Source organism: Thamnophis sirtalis, unplaced genomic scaffold, assembly GCF_051295495.1.
Source record: "Thamnophis sirtalis isolate CommonGarterSnake01/CBP01778 unplaced genomic scaffold, rThaSir2_p1.2 scaffold_3, whole genome shotgun sequence".
Classification (NCBI taxonomy): domain Eukaryota; kingdom Metazoa; phylum Chordata; class Lepidosauria; order Squamata; family Natricidae; genus Thamnophis; species Thamnophis sirtalis.
Window position 1 is genome coordinate 119,829,502 of NW_028261383.1, and position 27,378 is coordinate 119,856,879.

General features: G+C 40.4%; 1 protein-coding gene across 1 annotated transcript in view; it reads left to right on the forward strand.

Annotated features, from left to right (window-relative positions):
• The first annotated feature begins 9,734 nt into the window (after positions 1–9,734).
• GAS7 (growth arrest specific 7) overlaps positions 9,735–27,378 on the forward strand; it is a 144,859-nt gene continuing 127,215 nt past the window's right edge. Inside the window, exon 1 of the mRNA XM_087709836.1 lies at positions 9,735–10,092. Within this exon, the coding sequence (XP_087565962.1) occupies positions 9,874–10,092 (219 nt within the window). The 5' untranslated portion in view covers positions 9,735–9,873. The remainder of the gene's footprint in view (positions 10,093–27,378) is intronic.

Genomic DNA, 27,378 nt, shown 5'->3' on the forward strand with positions numbered 1-27,378 from the left:
GGTGCATTTTGTTTTTCTTGCCTAAATATAGAACTTTACTTTTTTTTGTTACTGTCCATAAACCTCTTCATCTCACTAGTGGCCTGTGGCTTTCTAACACAAAAAGTGAGCCTAAGATATCAAGCTTGATAAGAAGTTGTGGTATATATAGACTGGTTTGTTGAATAAGATATCAAAGCTTCATGCAATTAGGCCTGGTGCACTGTGAGAATCTAGTCATTTGAAAGCATCAATCATCATAAGAAATTTAACATTTAGGAAAAAGAAAGAAAGATAGCTATTCTTCCTCAGTAGTTCAAAGAAAGGAAAAACAAGTCTAATAAACTTATATATAGCTTATAAATATTGAGAAGACATAGCAGACACAACCACAAAATAAGATAATGAAGAATTCCACAAAATTATCTCCAGATGAGGAGATACATATTATAATACTCATAATACATAATAAAGTACAAAACATGTTGGTGCAAAACAACTCATTTATATACATAAACAAAGATACTGTATATAATCTGAACTGATGACAACTCACTAAAGAGGGAAGGAAGGTAGATCCATACTACAGAGCAAAGCATTCCATAAGCACCTCTCATCAGTGTTGTTTATTGTTAGCTTGTTTGGCAATTCCTTAATTGGGGTACTATTTGCTTCTTGATTGTTGGTCTGATGTTAATCTTGGTGTCAATCTCTGCTCATATGGGTATTGATGAGCAGAGATTAGACATAAGCATAGATATAAACATCTAAATACCATTCAACAGAGAAAACCAAAAAGCTAGCAGGGAAATAGAAACACTTCCTCACCAGCAAACAACACCCACCTAGGCAGAGATTAATACCAAATGACAAGAGTATGTCACTAAAATATAAAATGAAAGCAACCCCCCCCCCATTTGCACTGATAATGTTACCTAGTTTGGTAAGAAACATCTGAAAGAAAACAACCAAGCTCAGAGAATGCAAGGGACCACACATTTTAACCCTGAGATACAAATACTGTCTTATATCAGGACTATCGGTACAAATAATTGTTCTATAGTCATATAGATGTATAAATCCATGGTGCAATCATGCATAGAATGCTGTGTACAATTCTACAAATAGCAGCACTGCAAAAAGAATAGGGAAGAATGGGGAAAACAATACCCAAAATTATCAAGGGCACAGGCAAGGAAGCCTTCGATTATATTTAGAAAATAATGAGAAGTGGGGGAAGTGATAGAAGGGTATAAATTGTGCACTGAGTATAAAAAGTTGATACTTTTTAAAAATATTCTACTTTTTTCACTCAAGTGACTTTTCTTCACTCACTAAATCACAGCTAATCTCTCAAATTCTCTATACAAGAGACAATATTGGCCACCAAACTCAAAGATAATTAAGCAAATTATATGAGGATAAATCTATCAATTGTTAGTATTCATGTCACTGTATCTTATTTCCATTATCAACAGACAACAAGCATCTTCATACCAGCTGACTCAGGAACACATAAAAAGAATGCTGCTGCCATATTTTCCTGCTTGTGAAATTTTCATTACCATCTCATTGGCAGCAGAATGTTTAACTAAATTGGCCTAGCAAACCACTATAATATTCAGTGCAACATTCCTTATGTTCCAGACTCAAAAGTCAAGCTTGGCCAAACAGAAGGCAGAGTATTCGGAGAAAAATTATGATTTATTGAATAAGTGAAAGTCACTGGCAAATGGCAGGGCATTTTGATGGAGACTGAAGTCATAATAAAGGTGGAATTCAATATGTAAAATAACTTCAAGAAGCAAAATGAAAAACTTGCAGCAGCGGAAATACTAATAAACATAATAAGACATACCTTCTGTAGCTTTTGTTATTTGGATGACCACTTGATGATAACAATGTTAGATGGAACACAGACATTGTTGCACAAGTTTAATACAGAGGTTCTTGCACAGTATTGCATATACTCATTTCTGAACATTTATATCTAACCTATCTCTCCAGGCATATAACATATTGCTGATCAGACAGAGATTTTAATGTGATTTGGAAGCCGACCACATTTTCACCCATCACAAAGTCTCAGCACCAACCAAAGGATAATATGTTGCAAAATTCTACCAAATACAGATCTTTGACTCTGGACTATAAGTAGGTCTTTCATGTTTTCCCAGCTTGCCCCAGATACAGAACGAAGTAAGTTATCTTGTACTATGAACATGTACTATACCACCTGCCGCATCTTCCAGTTCTATTTCAGCTGCAGAGGAAAATACTTGGTGCTTTTGAATAAAATTGTGGTGGGAAGGAGGGAGAGGCTTGCTGGATGTCTGGAACACTTTGCCTGGTTGGCTGCCATGATATAAAAGTTAAAATAAGCTTTTTCTCTCCTTTCTGCATATGCACACGATGGTAGAAGTTCGGGGTTGGAGAAAAGTTAATAGCTCACAGCTAGTTAGGATTAGTCACTCTAACTCTGGACCATGTCTCCTCCAGAAATGTTGAGATCAACCTGTGGGAAAAGCATGTAGAAATTAAAGTGCTTTCAGGACACTTTGCATATGAATCAGGAACTGGTTTGGAAGATTTCACTAGTAAGGATGACTGCTAGGGAAATCCTGTACTACTTCTTAATCAATCTCAAATAATTGGGATATGCAAACACCCAAGAGAAGCCATGAAAATGAGGTATGGAAATTTGGCAGAGCTGCACACATGGACATTACACCTGTTGCTGTCTTGAAAGTCCTTTGGCTATAGAAGGGGAGTGGGGAAAGTCAAAAGGCAGGTATTCCAGAGGTGGGTTGCTGCCAGTTCGGCCTGGTTCAGCTGAACCGGTAGTGGAATTCAGGCCTGGCTCACAGAACTGGCAGCGACCCAGGCTTGCCACACTCCTGAACCAGTTCCCTCACTGCCACTTGGGCACTGCCATTTTGGAATTTTAGTGACTGCACGTGCTTCCTTGCATGCACAAAGAACAATTTACATTGAACAGTGCATGCACACATGTGGGTTGCGTGCATGTTGCGAACTGGCAGTAACACCAGCAGCAACCCACTCCTGAGGTATTCATACTCAGAAGTCAATCCAGCCCTGTGTCAGAACAAAATTAAATAAGAGAGCCCAGCATTTCACAATTTGTAATAGTGATAGCACTTAGATTTATATACCTCTTCACAGTGCTTTAAAGCCTTCTATAAGCAGTTTACAGAGTCAGCATATTTCCCCTAATGATCTGGGTCCTCATTTTACTGACCTTGGAAGGATGGAAGGCTGAGTCAACCTTGAGCTTGGTGAAACTCGAACTGCCAAACTGCAGGCAGTAACTGTAGTACTGCATTCTAACCACTACACCACATGGCTTTTAATCATGGTTTAATGGTCAAAATAAGATCCAGTCTATTGTGGTTGTGATGCTGTTCCAGAACTGGGGTGATCTAATTTTGAGTCCGCTCTTAACCTTGAAACCTTGGTTATTAATTTACTGATTTGGGCATGGTCTCTCTCTTACAGCTTTGGAAAAATAGATTTCTGGAAGGTAATTCCTGATTTTAATAAATGATCATCTCAAGAGGACAAGCAATCCCACATGCCAAAGACACGAGAACACTTCTTTTCAGATCTTTGGCAAATGCAATTATGGAGAGGAGATAAAAGAAATGTAACTTGAAGAAGAAATAAAGAAAATGGAGAAGTTGAGAACTGAAGATGAGAAGGTCAAATGAAGAAAGCTAAAAATAATTGCAAGGCAAAGGTAGATCACAAGGCAGAAGTAGGAGCAACAAGACACAGAAAGATTGGAATGATAAGAGTGCAAAGAAGGAACAGAAAGAGGGCAGTAGAAGAGGTTCCATGATATTCATCCTGAGAAAAAGCAAGGCCAATCCTAAGACAGTGGTCTCAACCATCAGATGCTAAAAGGATATGGTATGGATATGAATGGAGAGACAAACTGAGATGTTCAAGGACAGATTTGCAGATTTCCATTGCTAAAAGTTTTCAGCTACCTAAACTAACCTGCTGCTCCGAGCTGCACTGAAGGACTGTATTTCAATATTCAGTTGTTTATCTAGTCAAGTTTTTATAAATGGAACAAAATGCGGAGGTGCTTTTCTCAGTAGAGAGCAGAATCTTTTGGGGCAAAGTGTAACAATGCCTGATATCCCAGATCCAACTTCCTTACCTAGAATTCCTTAGCAGTGGGAGTAGATGGAATTGTGAAAAGAAGAAATATTAATGTAGGGGAAATACTAATGGGAAGGTATAGAATGTAAGTTCTACCTGGTCCTTTTTGAAATAGCATATTACGGCAAGAATTGCCTGTCACTTTATTTTTTTACTTGTGCTACAGAACACATACAAGATATGAAACTTTATCAGTAATATACTATTTTAAGCCTATCCTTCATACCAAATTGGAATGTAGCCATTGATTTATTTTTTTTAAAAATCCAGAAAATCATAGACTAGTTTGTTTACTTCTTCCAGGTAAATTAGTGGGAATGTTAATATAATGTCAAATTGTAGAATAATGAGATGTGTGAAAGAAAAATAAGTGCTATTTAACTTCTTTCATGAATGGCCTACAGTTAGGGTGTATAATGAAATAGCACAGCTTGAAAGTAACACCAAATTATTAAAGAGTTAAAACCCAAGCAGGCTGTGAATAAATTCCAAAGGAATGTCTACCAACTGGCTGAGTGCGTAAAAAAGTGACAAATGAAAGTCAATAGATATATCTGCAGAACAATCCACACTGAAGCAAAGAAGCCAACTTCTCAAATATAGAGAATGGAACTCAGTTGGCAATGATTAACAAGGGGCTGTGTTTTGTGGGCAGTTCAATGAAAACACCGTGGGACAACTCTGAATCTATAGGATATTGGAGTTGGAAATGGAACTGCCAATATCATGACATTATAAAACAAATTGGAATTGAGTTTACACTTGCAATTCTTCAGCAATACAAGGATATCACAGAACTGGAAAAGGTGCAAGGAAAAAAAACCTCTATGGTGGGCTTCTTTGACGAACTTAGAAAGTTACTGCAGGAAACAGGATGATAGACTGGAAGAATCTCTGATCTTATCAAGCAGGGCTTCCTTGCTTATATCATTAGGAACATGGACTTTTCTGCAAACACACATTAGAATAATCAGTCTGAAATAACCAGCAGTTACTTTCAATCAACTGAAATTAAAGGGAAGTTGTTCCTTAAATCTGTCCAGGAAGCTCCAGTTTAAATAATTGTGTGCGGCAGTACTTTGGTAAATGATTACCAAAACTATCAATACAACAGAAAATACCCACAATAGTAACAGTTGTTACAAACGCATTAATTAAGAGAAGAAATGGATTACTTCTGGATTGCTCTTCTGCAAGCAATTCTCAACTTACTTGGAGTGAGCCCCAAATTTCTGTTGTTAAGTGAGACATTTGTTAAGTGAGTTTTGCCGCATTTCACAACTTTTCTTGCTACAGTTGTTAAGTGAATCATTGCAGTTGATAAGTTAGTAACCTGGTTGTTAAGCAAATCTGGCTTCCCCATTGACTTTGCTTGTCAGAAAATCACAAAAGGTGATCACATGACCCTGGGAGACAGCAGAGGTCATAACTATGAACTAGTTGCACCAGGATCTGAATCTGGATCACATGATTATGGAGATGGTGCAAAGATCGTAACTATGAAAAATAATCATAAATCACCTTTTTCAGTGCCATTGTAACTTTGAACGGTCACTAAATGAACTGTTGTAAGTCGAGACCACCTGTACTTTGCTGCTCTCTTGTCATGTAGGTTTCAGTTTAGCAGTTTATGATGTCCATATTCTCTGTCTTTTGGAGAAAGTATGCATGTTTAGATGAAACTAATCTTTGCCTAATGTGAGTCCTTCGGACTATATTAGAACGAGATGTGCAAGATACTGACTTTTAAAACAATAGACAGTAAAATTTATCAGACATGAAATTAAATATGCATGGTCCAAATTAAACAAATGTCCTCTTTTGTCGAAAGGCTTCACACTTTACTATCATTCTGAGGCATCCTTGACTTCTTAACATGCATTTTACAGGATAACGACAACTGGTAAATTATGATTTATGTCTTGAAGGTCTGTAATAACAATGCAAAATTTAAAAACCCAATAATGAGTATAGCAATTGATTTCCCATCTCCTTATATAAGTTAGCCATCAATTTCATCAGTTCAAGTTAGCAAATTCAGAGTGATATAAGTCTATCATTATTATAACGCTTCAAAGCAATAGCACATCAATATTTTCATTTCAAGATTATGAATAGTCATTTTATTCTTAGAGGGCTAAATCCAGCAGCTCATTGATGGGGTGGGGTGGGGTATACTTTACCTAATAGAAAACTTTATTAAGGAAATAAAAGTGTGCCTTTATAAAAAGAAATGTTCTGACCTGCCCCATTTATCTCTCTTATTCACTGATATAAAATGTTTGCCTTGGCATATCCGCCTACGATGCTTTCATAATATTACAGCAACATTGTCATAATGTCATATTCTGTAATGTGTTGCTTTAGTAATAGTGTTGGAATAATACTGTATATGTATAGGTCTTGCACAAAGAGAAACTCCACCAGGACTTTGGTGCCAGGTTTTTGTTGTTTTTAGTTTTAATCAGTTGAGTTTTATAGCTTTCATATGATTTTATATGTCTTTTAATTTTTCTCATTTAATATTTTTATTGAATTATAAAATATTGTCTTTTAATTTTTGATTAGGAGTCATCCAGTTAAAGATGGACAAGTATACAAATATTACTAATAAATAAATAAATACATACATTTTTAGCATGGTTTGGAACAGGGGTTTTCAAACTTTACAGTACCATGTCTTTTCTAAAATTATCAATTCATTTGTAATCTCGATGATAAAACCAGTAATTACATTGGGATTTGAGATGAGCAAGTTTAAGATTTACTAAAAGATATGTAAATTCCATCGTACTTTCTTGATTTACCTTTATTTTGACTGTGCTGTGCCATTGCCTATAGATTGGTCATATTTAGCTTTTTACATACTATTTTTCCCATTTAGAAGGATAAACAATTTAACAACCATTACTAAAACATACACATGCATTCTATAGAGGTACAGACGCTCTACCATATGCCATGCTGGAAATCACCAGCCAATGGAAGACCACCTATCAGTTACACTATTGTGGTGATTGGTGGATAATTTTGACAGATGGCTTAGACCTTTGGGATTAGCCATTTCTCAAAACTCACCCTAGGCCTTTATTCTGGTTTTCCCAAGCAAAGCAAGATGGGATTGACAGGATTCCCACTTTGTTTATATTAACACAACTCACATCATACTTTGCCCCTCTCTGTCCCATTAAATGGCAACAAGTTTGGATAGTGTGGAGCTACCAATGAGTTTGGGTCTCCTTGAACTTCTAACTCCCAACCACCAGATTGCAAGAACACAAGTGAGCGGTCAGTTTGGACAGTGCTCCAACTTTGCTTTGTCAAACCTGATCAGCTTTTAAAAAGTAACTTCCCTCTCAAAGCATGCAATTTACAATTTGTGAACATTTAATTTAAAACATTCTTCCCTCTGAGAGCCCCAAAGCTTGCCTCTTGATAGCCAATATCCCATTAAACTCCAGGCTTAATTTCTAGACTGAATGTAACCATTGATGATACGGATGGCTCTGGTTCCATCAGGGTGAATGTTACTCCCTGCACATACACTGAGCACTCAGTACTCATTAAACACTGAGTTATGTATACTTAAGTGGCTCAGTGGCTAAGATGCTGAGCTTGCCGATCAGATCAGAAAAGTCGGCAGTTCGGTGGTTCGAATCCCTAGTGCCGTGATCTCCCACTACTTGTCCCAGCTTCTGCCAACATAGCAGTTCAAAAGTATGTAAAATCCAAGTTGAAAAATAGGGGCCACCTTTCATGGGAAGGTAACAGCGTTCCATGTGCCTTTGGCATCTAATCATGCTGGCCACCTGACCACAGAGACATCTTTGGACAGCACTGGCCCTTCGGCTTTGAAGCAGAGATGAGCACCACCCCCTAGAGTCGGGGACGACTAGCACATATGTGTGAAGGGAATCATTACCTTTTATGTATACTTGACAAATTACTAAAGTTCAGGGGTTATAGGTAAGTGGCTCCCAACCTTTTGGGCATCAGGAACTGGTTCCATGGACAGAGATTTTTCCATGGATCAGAGGGGGCATGGTTTCGCATGCTGCCTGCTCCCATGGATGTGGTTTCACTTGTTTGTACGGCCCAGTTTCTGACATGCTGGTCCCGGTCCCAGTTCACGGACCAGTGTTGGGAACCACTGTTATAGGTGATCTCATTATTTTATCAGTGCTGGCTCCCCATTTTTTTAAAAAAAGCCATTTTTTTTTTTAAAAAGCCCATACATACATACATACATACATATGTATATATACACACACACACATACACACACACACCTGGGCTCCAATAAATAATACCATCTGTGGCTCCAGAAACTCTACATAAGTTAACCTTTTCATTGAGTTAAAGATCTCCTAGTCCCACCATTCTTTTCACCGTGCTTCCCCCTACCCCTTGCAGTCACGTGGGGGACACCTGGAGACAAAAAGAGTTAAGGAAAAGCAAATTGTCACCTTTCTTATCCATGTTGACTTTGATCGTGGATGGGATATTGTCAAATATGGTTGCTCCAAAACAAACTCATAAAACTATTAAAATTCTATCAGTCAACAGTTTATCCTCGTTAGCTGTCATTGTAGATACATTCCAAATGTATTGTGAATATAATCATTATATTTGTAACAATAAGATGTAGAGATATACTTTGCATTTCAGTGTTAATTATCTTATTTTGTTTGTCATGGGCCAATAAGCGCCACATTCAGAATCTGTAGTGTGCACCAGTGACACCTATCACTATTGTGACGTGGACAGCCATATCAATTTCTTAAATATGTTGATTACATGTCATCAAGTTAAAGTGGAGTCTTAGCAACCTCATAGATTTTTCTCCCTGATCTCTCCCTTACTAAAATAAATAATGTGTTCCTAAATAAACACTGTATCCATCATATAACCTACAACTTCCATTTGCAGTGGTAGTGGTGGTGATTTGTACAGCATTTGGTAAGCCACTGATAGGCTAGGATGACATCTTTCTATGTTCTAATGATATTTTAGGTTTCTTTTTTCACTGGTAGAATAGAACAATTTTATACAGGTGTCTTCTTGCTGAATGAGAGTTAAGCAATGGGCTTATCAACTTGCCTGTTTCAACCCAACACTGTGAAGGGAGGACGGAATTTTATTTTTATTTGCTATTTCGCCGACACTTATGGCTGACAGTAAAACTGAATTGATGGGCACCAGGCTTTGCCTGCCTCTCTCCCGCGCACCTGTACCAAACACGCGTTGGCTGAATGAAAGCCCCGTGGATGCATAGATTGCCTCCTACTGTAGAGCGTTTCACGGCGAGTCCGACGCCAGGTTCCTTTTCTGTAAGCCTCTTTCCGCCTCGAGGAGCGAGGAAGGCAAACTTGCGGCGGTGATCCGTCGTTATCTCGCCCCCGTCCTCCTTTTGCCTCTCGCCTCCCCACGTCCAGGATTGCAATCTCAACCGAACGTAGAGGGGAGGGCCCGCTTTGGCTCGTGTGTGCGTGTGCGAGAGAGAGAGTATGAGGGCGGGCGCGGAGCCGCGGTCCGCCTGTCCCAGGGGGCGGCGCGGGGAAGCGAGGCGGCCAATCCGCCAGTTGGACTGACTGGGGAGCGTCGAGAGGGAAGCAGGCGGACTCCCGGCAGCCAGAGGCGGATCAGCTCGGCACCTGTGGCGGCTACAGCCGAGTTTCTTGAGCAAGTCGCTGGGGCTGCTGTGTGATGCCACCGCCCGGGCAGGAGCGGGTGTTGCCTGTGCTGGGGGCGCGTTGCAGAACCCTCTACCCCTTCTCCGGGGAGCGGCATCGGCACGGACTGCGCTTCGCTGCGGGCGAGCTGCTCACCGTACTCCAGGCGGGGCCGGACGGCGGCTGGTGGGAAGGGGAGACGGCCGAAGGGCTGAGGGGATGGTTCCCGGCCAGCTACGTCCAGCTCATTGAGGTGAGAGGCGGGGGGAGGGAAAAGAACGAAGGGGAGAGGTCAGTCATTGGTGGGCTCACCTTTGGCTAGCCTCAGGGGAGCTCCCGGAGTGGGTGCCGGAGGTATCAATATTGCTGCAGAACCTCCTTGAGGAAAAACCTGTCGCGGGGGCATCGCGGAGGGGGGGGGGCGTCACGGGGTGTTTCTCTCCCCCTGTGGTTCGGATGCCCGGCTGTCTGTTGAAGTCCGGCGAAGTTTGCTCCCCGCCTTTGGTCTGGGGTGCAGCTGCCGGGTCTGTTGCTCTTCTTGGTCGTGTGCAAGCGCTGGTTGGGAAACACTTGGGGCGGTTCTGTGGGCTGCAGCAGAGCAGACGTCCCTTTGCAGAGTGGGGTTTTTGTGGGCGCGCATCCTGGCCGCGGGCTCGGAAGCCGCTACAAGATTTGCAGCGGGGTGTGGGGGTGGTGGTGGTGGTTAGGCTGAAGCCTGAGGTGGAACTGAAGCCAACAGGGACTTGCTGTTGAGTGTGAGGGGCGGGACGGGATTCCTTCGTAGCTTGGGTGGGTGGAAAGAACACCCGGTGAGGAGGGGAGCTGGTGCGTGGGCTGCTCCCCGGTGCGGAGCGGGTGTGGAGGAGAGCTGTGGTAGTGGGCGGCTGTACAAAGGCATGCTGGGAGCTACTTCAGGTTCAAAAAAACAGTCGGGGGTTAAGGACTGTTGGCTTCTTTTCCCAAGGATGACAAGCAGAGGTTGTGCAAACCTCATAGATGTCTTATGGAGATTCTCAGTCGTCCAGGAGTGGATGTCCCAAAAATGCTTTTTTCGTTTTGCTCAAGACGCAACTGGACTTTCTGGTTGTTTTGCTTCTCATCTAAGAAGCTTCTTCTGCTCTAACTAGGCTGGGGAATGGAAGGGTTTATAGTCCTTGCAGACAAGCTGGTCATTTGCATTCTTTTAGCAAGTAGTTGAGGCCACCTGGAGGTTTATCTGCCTTGTAAGGGTCGCCTCACCACAGATGTTCTCCAGCTTGTCCAAGGACTCTGCCATCTCTCCTTCCACTTTGTGGTCGAGCCTTGTTTTTTTCCTCCTCACATAGTGAGTTCTTAAGGTGCATCAAGGGTTCCCTTCTTCCCCATCCCCCCTCCTCGTGTTGGAGCTTTTGGTATGAAACTGCTAAAGCTCATTTCAGCTCATGACAGTGAGTAACTTCCCCTCCTGCTCAGGAAGATAGACTGCTTTATCCTGAGTCAGACTGTTGCTCCATCCAGCTTCAGATGTTTGGCTCAACTACGCCCCGCCTTCCCCCAGATTTCCAAGCCATTGCTTCCATTGGCTAGGAAGGAGTTTAGGGAAAGGGTGTATTCAGTGCTGGCATCTCCAGGTTAGGTCCAGGAAAGACTTTTATTTGAAATTTTGGAAATCTTTTCCCATTTAGCTTAGCAGACAACTGATTTGTTTTTATAAAGCAGCTGTTTGTATTCCCATGAAAATGGGGTTTGGTGTGCAAAAGTGCAATCAGAGAATTGGTTTGCCCTGTAATCAGTTATCACATATCCATGTAGTACACATATGGTGCTGTGCAGCCAGCTGCTTCTTTTTCTAATGGGTGCTTCTTCATAGGTTGCACATCTTGCCTTCTTGTGGTTAAGATCATCAATATGATCACCATAAATGCGTTCAAACAGGCAGATACAAATATTAATACACACATTTACTCTTTCCAAGTTTCTTTTGGAAGACTGCAATATTTATGTATTGTTAGGTTATTACAGAGCACTACTGGACTGAAGGAGAAATGCAAGATCTTCTTTTTAAACTTCAGTACTGTGGTTCATAATCTAATTAAAATATATACTTGTTTACTTGTTTACTTTGATTAGATTTATGACTTAAATAATAAGTATCAGCACTGCTCTGCTCAATCTAGAAAGTGTACAATTTTGCAAGTATAATTGAGTGGTGTCACTATAATATGGTTCTATAGCACCATTAAGTCAATTCCATCATTTGTATTGTTGTATATAGTATTTTCACAAGTTGCTTAGAAAGCTTGTTGGCAATACTTTCACCTTTTCAGAGGATTGTCTAATGTAACAAGTGCTGCTGTGTAAAATAGTATTCTAATCCTACAGAGGCCAAACAATGTCTGTCGGTACTAAAAAAACAGGACAGGAGCACCATAGCATTCTTTAACTTATGTTCCCAGCAATTGATATTGTATCATAACCAGGTTGCTAACTCTGGATTCCAGCTGGGAGATTTGCCGAAAGTTGTGCTGTACCTGTATGTAGATTTCTTTTAAAATAATTTCTGGCTTATGTAATCCTACTTTAAAATATAGTGTTCAAACTACAAGGACGTCTAACAAAACCAGAATCACTGAATGCACATCTAAGTTTTAGTGGGGAACTATGCACATATCATACAAATGCAACATGCTACTAAGAAATGATAGGTTTCCATGATGAATTAGACAAGCTAATAGTAATGGCATGATATTACTTATTCTGACTGCAATATGGGTCTTAGTTGACCATCATGCAAATTTGGAATGTTTTCTAGGGAACAAAGTTAGCGTTGGTATGCAGTTGTAAATAATGGGACATATTTATGAAATATAGATGGGAATGACTCTTCAAGTAATGTGTCTGTGGTTTTGGATAGCAATCTAAATCATGCTTAGTGTGGCTTAGAACACACTTATGTGGCCACAGTAATGACCATCTGGTTGAGTAGAATAGTTTAGGGAATCATTCAGGGAATCTTTTGTGACTTGATTTTCACTGTTCAAAGATACATAGTTGGCTGAATTTGTTGCAATGCAATAAATCAACAATTATTTTCACATCACACTGGTTAGATTTACACTAAATCAAAATCCAATAAACCATAATATATCTTTATGGTTTTTGGACATTCAGCTTGTATGAACTTTATGACATATTTGGGGGACAGAGAAATTATATCAATAATTACTATTGTAGTGTGCCCTGTAGGCCATATCAAATAAGCATCTCCTGCTTCCATACTACACAGTTGCTTTAATGGGTGTGGTTTATTTTGTTTACTTTTGCTTCATAGTGATATGAAATTCTAGGCTGTAGAGTTCATTTGAACTTCATATTCAACCTTTTAAATTTGTCCATAAACACCAAACAAAATTGAGATGTGTATGAATAGGTGCTCCTAGTGGGGGCAATATAAGAGGGAACAATTGATATTGTATGTATCACAAATTATGTACTCATATAATTTTGCATTGTGTTGTGACCATTGTGACCATTGTGTTGTGACCATATTAGCATGATGATGTTATGATGCATGTGTCATTTTTATGTCAGCATGGCATAATTGTTCTTGATACTTTTACTTCCCCTGTAATATTAGCAAGGAGCTAGCTCAGGCTCTACCTTTTAATATAATGCTGTACATCATGGCTTTCAATTGTGCCATATCTGATAAGCTAATGAAAACACTGAATTGGTTGGCCAGTTGCTGTGTTGTAGGAAAAGCTATATACATTTCTGTACATGAATTTGTTAAATTCTTTCTTTTTGTGAAGGTATTCTTGCTTCCCAATTAGTTAAATGTTGTTTCTGTTGAAAATTGCCCTGCCTACTACTATTGTTTACAGGATTATTGTGCAGTGATTGTTAATATTGTTGCTTGGTCCTTACAACAAGTAAGGAAAACCCTAGAAATTTCATTTTACAAATAGATAAAGTTCTATGGAATACAGTCTTAGAAGCTTTAGCAATTGACAGTTTGCAAAGTTATGCACATTTGGCTCTGAATTCTCCATGGGCACCATTTTAAGTTAATACTAAAACCGTTGTAGCTTTATATTTATGTTTGTAGGTTTAAATAAAATAACCAAAACCTGTGAGCTATGTTGTAATAGACACTTGAGAAAGGACTCATGTACATTCCCATATGGAGGGTAATTTGATGTAGCCTGACAGTTACTCCCTTTCCTGTTTTGGAAGCTTTGGCTGCTGCACTAATATCTGATCTCTTCATTGGTGCTTCTGAACTGCTCCTTATTAGAGGCTGTTTGTTTCACCATAAAAATATAATTGCCTTCAATGGGTTTGTTCCTGTTAAGCCTGTTTAAGATGATAATGCCTACTACCTTATTTATGCTGTAAGGCATATAAATTCATACAATATTGTTGAGACTAATTATAAGCCAGACGATTACACAAAAAGAAGAGGATATGGCAAAACATCTGTGGGGTTGGGAAATTATAACTCTGCTTTGACCATATGCTTTTAATCATATATGTTTTCACTACTTTCTTTTACAACTGATCTGATGAAACAGTCTCTATTTTCGAGTGATGGAATAGTGTTCTGGTCTGGAAGTGGGTTAGTCTCAATGTCCTCTTGGGATGTCTTCCAGATCTTATTTATAAACTTGGGATCTGAACAGTAGAGAGGTTAATGGAACAAAAATGAATGGGAACCCTTTCTTTTCTTTATTAAGAGGCTTCTTCCTGGTTGTGTAGCTTTCAGAGAAGGAAGGCAGCCAACTAGCCTACCAACCAGCCAGCCATTCATTTGGAAGTCAGGTTCTACAAAATGGGCTCAAAGCCAGACATTAGGAATCAAGGTTTTTAAAATGAAGGATGTGAACAGCTTCCATGAATGAGTCTGAAAAGTTAAAAAAAAAATCTGGTAGCTTGAAGAATTCATTATGATGGTAGGTTTTTAAAACTCATGTAGACAAAGCAATAACTAGAAATTAAAAATATCCTGGTGTGGATCAGAGGTGATATTTAGCAGGTTATGACCAGTTCTGGAGAACCGGTAGCAGAAATTTTGAATAGTTCGGAGAACCAGTTAATACCACCTCTGATTGGCCCTGCCCCCATCGATTCTCTGCCTCCCGAGTCCCAGCTGATCCGGAGGGAATGGGGATTTTGCTATATCTTTCCCCTGGAGTGGGAAGAGAGTGGAGATTTTACAGTATCCTTCCCCTGCCACTCCCACCAATCCATGCCCACTAAGTCATGCATGCCCACCAAGCCACTCCCACAGAACTGGTAGTAAAAATTTTTGAATCCCACCACTGATTTGGATGTAATGCATACTCATATCCACCAACATATCACACATGGGTGTGTGGGTGTGCTGTAAAAACTGGGCTATCATATCCAGGCTGTAAAAATCTGGATGACCATAAAATGGTAGTAAAAAGATACAAAAAATGTCAACTGTCCATATGTTTGTAACCCAGATAATATAATAGTAATTGCCCTTATATTTATATAATGCTCCATAGTAGTTTATAGCACTCTCTGAGTGGCTTACAAATGTTAGCATATTGTTCCCAACAATCTGGGTCCTCATTTTATCAACCTTGGAAAGATGAAGGGCTGAGTCAAACTTGTACTGGTGAGGATCAAACTCCAGGCAGTGGGCAGAGTTAGCTTGCAATACTGCATTCTAACCATTGCACCAGCACAGCTCATAAGCCTAGTCTAATGCAAGAGCCCAGTTCCTCTATTATTGTATACTGCTGAGGACTGCAGATAGCATTTGTTTGAAAAAGATTTATTCAGAAAGAATATTTTTTTCTGCTCGGGTTGCAGTCAGTGTCAACATTATACCATGATTTATTGTTATGAGAAGATATGATCTGTATGCAAAAATTGTACTAAGGCATAATATGGGTTGTTTAGTTTAGTGATATATTGTGTGAACCCAGCCAATCGTGATTAATTCAACAAACCATATTTAATGAATGGGTTAGCGTACTGAGTAAATCAGGTTACCCATGGTAAATATTAAGCTTGAACCTGCACATTTCTCTCTTCTTTCATCCAGGAAATGTTTTTGTGTGAAAGTAACTTCAATATTGAGAAGACTTGATACTCCAAACTGTATTCAAGCTTTCTTCATTCAGAAATAAAGTACTTAGAAATAGGTTGGGGTGTCTGTGTCTGGCTGAATTCCAGAGTTTCAATAATTGATATTAACAAATAAATGATCAAACTAATGAATTTTAAAATCCCTGATTAAAGATGTTATATTCCTCTGGAATAGAACTGAAGAAAGATGTTCCATGTGAAAAATGTGCATGGAATATGCACCTTCGGGTACATGACCCACTTTTTCTGTTCTAGGTTTCTGCTCCAAATTGTAAAAATATATTTTCTGCAGTAAATGATTTTCAGTTCATTTTTAAGAAATTAATCAATCTGTTTCCTGGTGTCTCATTTAGATGCAAGATATGAGCTACATACTTTTAAATGGGCAAGAGATCTTGCCAGCATGCATCCTGAATCCCAGCTTTTTCTTTCAGGCAGTAAATTAAGAAGTGAACTGACAGGGGAAAAATAGAGTTGTGTATGCTTTAGCCTCCCCCCTCCCCCCTCTCTCTGTGTGGATAGATAGATAGATAGATAGATAGATAGATAGATAGATAGATAGATAGATAGATAGATAGATAGATAGATAGATAGATAGATAGATAGATAGATAGATAGACAGACAGACAGACAGACAGACAGACATAGATATATAGTGAAAACTTAATTTTAATCTCTAAACTGCTTTATTTACTGTAAGGTTGGGTAATTCAATTCTATGCATAGTTGTTTAGAAACACATTTTTCAGTACTCAGTAGGATTTATGCCAAATAAATAGTCACAGCTCATAGGACGGCACTTTCAATTGTTTCAATACACCCACCCGTCCATCCACCCACCAACCCACATGTGTATATAAAACAAAATTTGTATATGACTCCTTCACCAGAGTCCAGGTGTTTTATAACAACAACATACCATTAAAAACAATCCAGACTCCTTAAAAAAAAGTCAAAATATTAAAAAGTCTGAAAATTAGTTGAAAGTCAGCCAATGCTCCTTAGTTCTCAAATGCCAGGAACAAGATAATTTTAATTGCTTTTTTGAAACAATGTTCTTCTGAAGGTAAGTGATACTACAGTAATGGGAAGACTACATGAAAGCTCTGCTCTCATTACCTGCATCCCTCTCACAAGCTAAAAATCTGAAGTATGTTCTCAGTGCAAAGGATTGGCAGGTTCATTCAGAAGAGGGAAAAAAGGAACTGGACTTATAGGATTGGGTGATCACAACCAGTGTGTATATCAGCTCATAGTTCTCTGCTTGCTAAACCCAGGCCTACCCAATGAATTGTTTCACAGAATTTACTGTTTTTAGTAAATGCAGCTCATCTAGGAATGGATGAAGGGTTGAGTCAAACTTGAACTTCATGGATGTGAAGAAGCAGCTGGCAGGATAGATTTTGCACGGCTATAGGCTATCGGGACTTTTTATAGCTACTGTCTCCTCCTGTGGTTGGACAGCTCTTTTTTGAAGCATAATGTATAACTGCAGGAATAATGAGAGCGCTTTGGAACTGGACGTCCTGTTTGCCGGGATTTGCTGAGCTGTACTTATGGGTTGTCTAAAGAAGAAAGACAAGTTTGTCAGGGATTTTATTCTGTGGATAGATAAGAGCAGAATCTTAGTTGAATGGCTTACTTCCCTTTTCATAGGTAACTATGGCAGGGGTGGGCTTTAAAATTGCAGAAAAGGTTCACTGCCCCGTTGCTGGGTGGGCATGGATATGGTGGTTGTGGCCTAGTCGACCTCCTGTACCACGGGGGGGGGGAGGCATTTTTCACCCTCCCCAGGCCCCAGACCTTTTCTTTGAGCCTCCGGGAGGGCAAAAACTGCTTACCCCAAACAGGCCCATTTCTGGACTTCCAGAACCTCCAGTAGGGCCCCCCCCCCCCCCTGTGCCTCCGTGCAGATCCTGCACTTACCTGGCATGATGAACAGGCTGTGTGGAGACTTCTGGGAGGGGAAGGGTTGGGTGGGCAGGGCCAGTCAGGAGTGGGATTTGGGGGTTCATTGAACTGCACAGAATCTTCACTAGAGGATCGGCTAAACCTATGCAAACCCCCAGCAGCCCACCCTGTATGGACAGATATTATTCTTGTGGGTTCTAATTTATTTCTAACTAGATTCTCAAGGTCCAACAGTTGGTAACAAATGCAAATAGTGGTTTTGGAAAACAAGTATAAAATTATGAGGCACCAGGCATATTCCTAACCCAGGAATATGTGTTTGGAACAAAGATGGAACTTTGAAAGCATACAAACATATGTATGTCCCCACAGAAATTATCTATCTATCTATCTATCTATCTATCTATCTATCTATCTATCTATCTATCTATCTATCTATCTATCTATCTATCCATCCATCCATCCATCCATCCATCCATCCATCCATCCATCCATCCATCCATCCATCCATCCATCCATCTATCCACAGCCATGCAAACATATGTGCCTCTGCTGAGATTAGAAACCCTTGTTAATCTTTTGCAAATCTTCTAGAGCAAGGGTGTTGAACATGCGGCCCACGAGCCAGATGTGTCATGCACTGGCCACCTCCACCCCCATTTTAGTGAAGGGGAAAAAAGTCATGATACATCAAGTGATGAGAATGTGATGCTGCAAGTGTGACACCCCTATTCTAGAGAATGACCAGTCAATTCGAGTTTAAATTTTACACAGCAGTTGATATGGGGACAGTTTGCTCAGTAAAGAGATATGAAAATATTGCTCCTTTTGGTGTGGTTTCTTTTGCTGCTTAACCAGGAAAGTCTTTTAAAATGTCAAATCAAATGCAGGACTCAACACAAAGTATGGCATCTCTTAGAAATAGCTGCCAATTAGAGCTCTATGGCTTTTGAACATGGTAAAAACATACAAACCCGATTCTGGTTAAAACTAATAAAAGTGGATTAAATACCCCTGAGACTACTGAGAAGATCCTGCTGTAAGGCTACAGGTTAATTAATGGGGATGGGATTTGAATATTTACTGCAATCAAGTTCTCACTGAAAACACTGTGTACCCTTTAATTCTCACTATTTAAAGCAGGGTATAATAACTAAAAAGGACTGGAAGGTCAATTTCATCTATTTAAGTATATTTTAGTTCTCTAATCAATAAACCTTATATTGTCAAGCAATACCACCATCACTGTTTGGCTTTGAAAGGCCACTTTCTTGTGACTTGCTACATAAAAATCAATATGCAGTACTATATCTTCCAGTACTATCTATTGGAAAGTTCTTTACCCAAGTTGTTCTATACAGGTAGTCCTCAACTTACCACCACTATTGAGCTCAAAATTTCTGTTGCTAAGCAAGACAGTTATGACATGTCTTGTGCTCCATTTTATGAACTTTTTGCCATTGTTGTTCAATGAATCACTACAGTTGTTAAGTGAATAATGTGGTTATAAAGCAAATCTGCCTTTCACCATTGATTTTGCTTATCAGAAGCTCCCCAGGAAGGTTGTAAATGACAATCCCAGGACACTGGGATACTGCAACCATTGTAAATTCATGTCGGTTGGCAAGCACCCAAAGTTTGATCCGGTGACTGTGGGGATGCTGCAGTGTTCATAAGTGTGAGAACTGGTCATAAGTAACTTTGAAAGGTCATTAAAGAAATTGTAAGTCGATGACTACTTGTATGGCTTTATTTTAGGTTTTTTTTTGAAAGTTTTTTTATTGTTTTAATTGAACAAAAACACAAAAAAAGAATCATCCTTCATTACATCTTGTAGAAAGCATGTCAATTGATTACAAATACATTTCGTGCATTTCTCCCACAATCATTACTTATACTTCATTTATATTGAATTGTACATTTTAAATCAAAAATCTTTTATGCATTTTACTATCGATGTACCACAATTCTCATTTAACTACAATTATTTAAACGTGCTTTTATCTGAAATCATTTGTATTTAAAGACACAACCACCTACTGGCTTTCATTCGCAATTTCAATTAGCCTCCAATAACATTACACCTTTATAACATATTCTTTAAAAAAAATCAATTAATAAGATATCTAAGCATTCCCCCCTTTCCCCCCAACTCACTATTTAAATTTGCTTTTACCAATACAACACATGTATATATCATTAAACATTATCCATTAACATTTCCTTGTTATTGTTGTAGTTAGCTAAAAATTATTTACTATTTATATCACATCTCTTCTCATCAAACCCAAAAGAAATTACACCTTTATAACAAGATCTAAACAAAAATATATATACATACATACATACATACACACACACACACACACACACACACACACACACACACACACACACACATATGTGGGATAGCTAACCTTTTTGTCATCACGTGCTGAGAGCATGCACGCACAATGGCACCCATAACCCCCTGTGCTCCCCCCATACATGTGCATGCTTCCCCATGTTTCCTCTGCCCTATGCGTGTGTGTGTGACCCTCATCCATGTGCCCTGCCCACATGCATGCTCGTGCAACACCCCCGCACACTCCTCCTCCTGTACATGCGCACATGACCCCCACATGTGCACCCCACTCCCTGCACATGTATCTCCCGCATATGCCCCACCCCTGCGCGTGCGCGGCAGACAGTGATGTGCAGTCAGGGGAGGCAGGGCCTCACCACTGTCATCATGAAAAGAAAAAAAAATGTAAAAGGAAAAAGGCTGAGGTAGTTGCTGCCAGAATCACAGTGGCTGACTCTGCTTAGTGCTTAACTGTTTAAAAAAGCCTCTAAAAAAAGTGCCCTCTACAGGAGGAGGCGAGAGAACCACGTGCCTCATTTAGTCTATCTTTATGATCACTCAAGCAGAATTAAGCAAGAGTTAAAAGCTGAAAAATTCCTTATGTAGATGAGGCACATGGTTCTCTCGCCTCCTCCTGTAGAGGGCACTTTTTTTAGAGGCTTTTTTAAACAGTTAAGCAGAGTCATCCATCGGAGACTCTGGCAGCAGGTAATCCAGCCTGACCTCAGTAGCTCTTGCCTTTTTCCTTTTACATTTTTTACATTTTCATCATGGCAGACAAGAGCAGAGTTGAAATCCTCTGTGAAACAGCTGGAAAAGATACGGAGGGAAGGGGAGGAATTCAAAATTAATGTAATTTGTAAGTAATTGTATTATTGTAAGTAATTTGTGTGTGTCTCTGTGTGTGTTTTACCCGCCTCTGCTAGCATACGAGCTGGCACTTTTTTTATGTCGGACATAGCGGCAGGGCTTTTAGACATAGCGGCAGGGCTTTTGGACATAGCGGGATGCCTCTATGTCGGACACAGTGCTGGGGCGTCCGAACGCCCTGCTGCTGTGTCCGACATAGGACGGCTTTTGCCCGCTTGCTTCACCAGCCATAAACCTCACCACACATCATTGGCGGCAGAGACCCAAAAAGTAGCAGGCTGGCGGAAGGTGCACGTGCATATGGGGTGTAGCTGAGCTGGAGTGATGGCTCGCGTGCTGGCACAGAGGGCTCTGCGTGCCACCTATGGAATGCATGCCATAGGTTTGTCATCACGGATATATATGTATGAATGTATGTACTCATTCCTAGCTCTTTTTAAGTCCTCTTATTTTCAAATTATCTTCTGTCTTTCCTGTTTTATTTGGTATTTTGTTTTATTGATTTTTAATACTATCCTGAAGGTTAGTGTAAAGATTTTATAAATAAACCACGAATTCTGCCAGACAAGACTTGTCCAAGATTATTTCCTGTGGGTCTGCTATTAAGCAGGTTCATTCCTTTGGATTCTTTCCAAACTACACCACCTTGTCCAATATAAAAGCCTGAATTCAGCAAGCTTAATTCTTTTTTAAACTTAAGTACTTCCAGACTAATTTTGTTTCAGGAAATGTAGCAAGGCCAAACTTTGAATATGAAAAAAAAAAGTTTTATAAGGTTTCTTTTCCACCTTTACCCACCTTCCTTTCTGGACATAGGGTATGATAAGGTTCCCTACTGTACTGACGGTCTTATAGGAAGTAGAAAATCATAAGATGAAAGAGCTTATTATTAGTTGTTATTATATGTTATTCTTTTATAATTTAAAATGGTATAAAATATAAGAATGTTAAATTTTATATCTCAAGGTTGAGTCACATAATGTTTTCTCAATTGTATGACATCATGGTGTAAATTGGCTTTCACTTGAAGGGCTTTTGGCAATGAACTAAAGTTGAGAATCACAAGACACGCCAGATGTCCCGTATCAGTCATGTTGAAAAAGTTTCATTGTTTTAGTAATCTGTGTGCATTTCTCTTACATCAATCTGTAAGGCAAGAACAGCCTAGTGCAGCGATTGCTAACCTTTTTGTTGTCGCGTGGTGAAAGCACATGCATGCCTAACCCTAACCCTAACCCATAATCTAGACTCCTTTCAGTCAGGTTTCAGGCCTGGGTACAGCACAGAAACCGCTTTGGTCGCACTGACCGATGATCTCTGGTGGGCTAGGGATAGAGGACATTCCTCTATCCTGGTGCTTCTTGACCTCTCAGTGGTCTTCGATACCATCGACCATGGTATCCTTCTGTGATGGCTGGAGGAGGTGGGAGTGAGAGGCACCGTTTTACGGTGGTTCTCCTCTTACCTCTCTGACAAGTCGCAGTCGGTGTTGGTCGGGGGGCAAAGGTTGACCCCTAGGCCCCTTAAATGTGGTGTGCCACAGGGTTCAGTCTTGTCCCCCCTCCTATTTAACATCTACATGAAGCCGCTGGGTGAGATCATGCAACAGCACAGGGTTAAGTACCATCAATATGTAGATGATACGCAACTGTATCTTTCTGCCCCGTGCCAGCTCAGTGTAGCGGCGGTCGTGATGTGCTGATGCCTGGAAGCTGTCAGGATCTGGATGGGGGACAAACAAACTTGTACTAAATCCCGATAAGACTGAGTGGCTTTGGATGCTGCCCCTGAAGGACAGCCTAGACAGTCCATCCTTAATCCTGGGAGGTGAAAACTTACACCCCTCAGAGAGGGCCCGCAATTTGGGTCCTCCTGGATTCACAGCTGACACTGGAACACCATCTGTCGGCTGTGACCAGGGGGGCCTTTGCCCAGGTTCGCCTGGTGCACCAATTGCGGCCCTTTTTGGATCGGGAGGCACTTCAAACAGTCACTCATGCCCTTGTCACGTCAAGTCTAGATTACTGCAACGTGCTCTACATGGGGCTACCCTTGAAAAGCAGCTAGTCCAGAATGCAGCCGCGCGAGCGATATTGGGTGTACCGAGGTACACCCACGTTACACCTGTCCTCCGCGAGCTGCACTGGCTACCAATTGGTCTCCAGACGCAATTCAAGGTGTTGGTTATTACCTTTAAAGCCCTACATAGCTTAGGGCCAGCATACCTGCGAAACCACCTACTGCCACATACCTCCCTGCGGCCGGTGAGATCCCACAGATTGGGCCTCTTTCAGATGCCGTCAGGCAGACAATGTCGGCTGGCGGCTCCCCGGAGGAGAGCCTTCTCTGTGGCTGCTCTGACCCTTTGGAATGAACTACCCCCAGAGATCCGGACCTTACCCACTCTCATGGCCTTCAGGAAAGCCGTTAAAACCTGGCTATTCTGGCAGGCCTGGAGCTGTTGACCTCACTGCTGAGGTCCAGCCCCGATCAGCACGAATGTATGTGTGGTGATTTTAAATCTGTCTTTTCTTATATTATTTCTTCTTCCTTCTTTTTGTAAGCCGCCCGGAGTCCTTCAGGATTGGGCGGCCTATAAATTATATTTATAAATAAATAAATAAATAAATAAATAATGCAATGCAATGCATGCTCAACCACCACTGCATGCCCCCACTCCCCGCACATGTGAGCGAGACCTTCCTTGCTCCCCCCTGTGCATGTGCACACGACCCTGTGCATGTTTGCACGATCCCCTGTGCAGGGCCCACGCATGCATGCACATCTCCTGCATGCATCCCATCCCCGAACATGCACGGCAGAGACCTGAAAACCAGCTGACCGGCGGGAGGCACGCACACATTTGTGGTGGAGCTGAGCTGGAGCGATGGCTTGCATGCCCGCAGAAAGGGCTCGGTGTGCCACTGTGACATAAGTTCGCCATCACGGGCTAGTGCTTGAAAGGTGATTAAAGGTAACTTTTAACTATGATGAAGAGTTACCACTGCTGCTTGGAGAGTTGTCACTTGTTCCTAGACTGCCTAATGGCACAAATAACATTTATGCAGTGGTTGTATTCCACAGAATACAGAATTCCACAGTTGCAAGAAAAGCCATTTGGAGAAAAATGGCTATTTTCTAATAGAAGATGTTAGAATATGAGGGTTGAAAAATGTATCCTGCTGATACTGCAATCTTTCAACTTTATTTGAACAACAGGTGTACTAGTTTCAGGGAGAGCATTTGGATTGTGGAGAGGCTAATGGCTATGATATTTTTATGCTAAAATCAAACAGCTGGAAAGGCGTTCGGACTGTCTACTTTGAGACAGACAAATAGATGTAATATTGTTTGCTTAAATAAAATACTGCAGCTTCAAACAGGCTAATTACTATGCATCTGTCTTCACATGCCTTGTTTGCTAAACCCTATAAATCTAGAATAAACCAGGAAATAATAACTATGAGAAAATAATAACTATGAGACTTTTAATGAATCTCCGTGATAATTGTTTATATCTCGATGTACTAAATTAGCCCACCCAGTATTTTATAAATCTGTAACATACCCTAGTGGTAAAATGTATCTCATTTAATGTCTCTGGTCCCCTTTGTGAACAAGTGGCAGCAAGGAAAATGAATGGGAAATGCTGATGCAAACAAAAGCAAAGCAGGCCTCCTACTGTATCACCCCAATGGCAATCATATTTAACAGATTATATAAGCAGCAAGCTCATGTTTTCCATAGAATGAACACAGAACAGGGAACTACGTGAGTCTGGAAGAAGAACAAGCTGTTTTACCCAGTCCAGTCTCTTCTAAATAACAACAGTTCTCCTGTGGCTCAGACAAAGTGTTTCTTGCTCTTTGATGTTTCACAACAGGAGATGACTACCTCATCCCCAGTAAACTAATGGACTCCATTGCAAATGCTTGCCCAGATCCCCTGGTGCACATTTCTGTCTGAACAACTGTTTCATGCCCTTGTCAAGCATCTTTTCTGGCCAGCACTACCTAGAACTGCACAGGATACTGTGCTGATTTTTCGTATGTCCCAGTTTAATTCAGTAGCATTGTCGTAGGAAAGAACTAATTTATTACAAAAATGGCCTGCAAAATACCATGAATACCTATTATCTAAGGAGATTTAATTTTGTATTTAAACTTATTTTTTTTTAATGCTTTCTATTGTAGGAAGTTAAAAACCCACCCCTCTCCTAGAAAATGAAATATTTTAGAAAGTATTAGAAGGGCAGAATAGTTCTCCTAAAAGGGAGACAGAAACTCAGCCCCCCCCCCGACTTTGTCAATGGGCCATTAAGGCCTGAGCCATCTATTCTACATAACAAAGATCTACCTCCTCAGGCAGAGCCATAATAGGAATCCCAAAGTCCTTCCATTACATCATCACCCAGCAACAGCTCAACCAAGCTTGGGACTCAAAAGACAACCTACAGAGTTGCCCCTTGGGAGTCTGACAACCACTCAGAATACAAGCTCAAATTCAAAAGCCCAGAGAGGGCATAAAACCCAGGGACTCTCAGCACCTCTGCCCTTTTTCTTCAAGATCTTCAAGGCATGTGATCCCCCTTTTCCCCAGGACTCAAACCATGCGGTCCTGTCCACCATTGCAACCATCTTTCCAAACAGCCACCATTGTTTCCGGTGTCTTTCCCCCTACTTGGAACTGAACCCAGAAGGACATTTCTTCCAACACTATGAAATAAATTCAGGCCTTTTCATTAGAGCAGGAGTCCCCAAGCCCTGGGTGGTGAACTGTGTTATAACCCAGCAACAACCTGTGTTGCGTTCTAATTGGTTGGTCAAGGCACAGCATCTGATTGGCTGGCCTCGTGACAGTTGGGTTTGACAGTTGCTTCTGGCTAGTATAAATACCCTGACAGTTGCAGGGAGAATCTTTGAATCGCTTGTCATCTGTACTAATAAAGATCTGTCTTGCATACATGGCTCCTGCGTGTCAATCCCTCACAACAACAACCTACACACACAACCAACACGAGTTACAATAAACTGGTTGGGAACCGTGCTGCGCAAGCCACGGGCAAGCACACCAAGCTTTATTTTTCTCATGCATGGGAGCTAGGTTGAATATGCAAAACCATCCCCTCCTCACCACCATTGCTGCTGCCACCAAGTCTGCGGAGCCAGGAAGGGTAGGGACCACTAGAGAATGGGAGATAGCTGTAGAGATAGCTGGAAACTGTAAATTATTCTTAACATTGGAAGGGTAAAAGTCACAATGGGCAGTGTGGCTGGAGACCCTTAAATGCCTTTTCTTTTTTTCCCTTTTCATTTTAAAAAGATTAATATACATCATAAAATAGTATTAATATTTAAAAAATGTTTTCAGATATCCTACATTCTGTTTCCCATTTCAATATATTTTTCTTATGTTGTGTTTTTATTTTTTTTTGTAAGCCGCATAGTGTCATTGGAAGTGAATGTGCAGCAATATAAATTTATAAATAAATAGATAAATAGATAAATAGATAAATAATAGATAAATAATAGATAAATAATAGATAAATAATAGATAAATAATAGATAAATAATAGATAAATAATAGATAAATAGATAAATAGATAAAAAAATGGAATTGTGCTGTCCATTTTTAGCAGTTCTGGTTGGAAGGTATATCAGAAGCTGCACAAATAACTTACTGGAGTTGTATGTGACCTTTGATAATTAGGTTGCCTATCCTTACATTAGCAGACTAGTTCTAATATCCAAGATGAGCAATGTGGAAATACAAGAAATATTGAACCATGGGATAAAGTTGTTTAGTGAAATGGAAAACATTTGCTTCTTGGTATCTTATAGATTTTTGGGGAACTACGGTACAAAGTGCATCTGAATTAAGTATATAAGCCAATTTGGAGTGTCTAGTTAAGCTATATTAGAGGAGATGGTAGAACTTTTCTTGGTGTCTGTAGGTTTTAAATGCAATGGATTGGCAGTACTCAGACAGACTGGAGGGAAAGGTTAAGATTTCTTTATATCTATTCTCATCTGAAGGGCCAGCCCCTTGAGGTAGGTGAATGGTAGCTCAGTTTATGGGATAGATATAACCCAGTGACACATGTCCAACCTGTGGCTTCTTCAGTTTGAAAGCATGCAAAACATAAGCGATTAGGGTCCAATTGCAAAATGTCTTAATTTCTCATTTAGTTTGACTGTAAGATGATAGTTTTAATATGGTTCTTCTTTGTTTTTCTCTTTTGCCAAACAATTTGGCTATTGTTTTGCAAGTTGTGAATCAGATGACTTCTTTCTTTCATCATTTACTTATCAG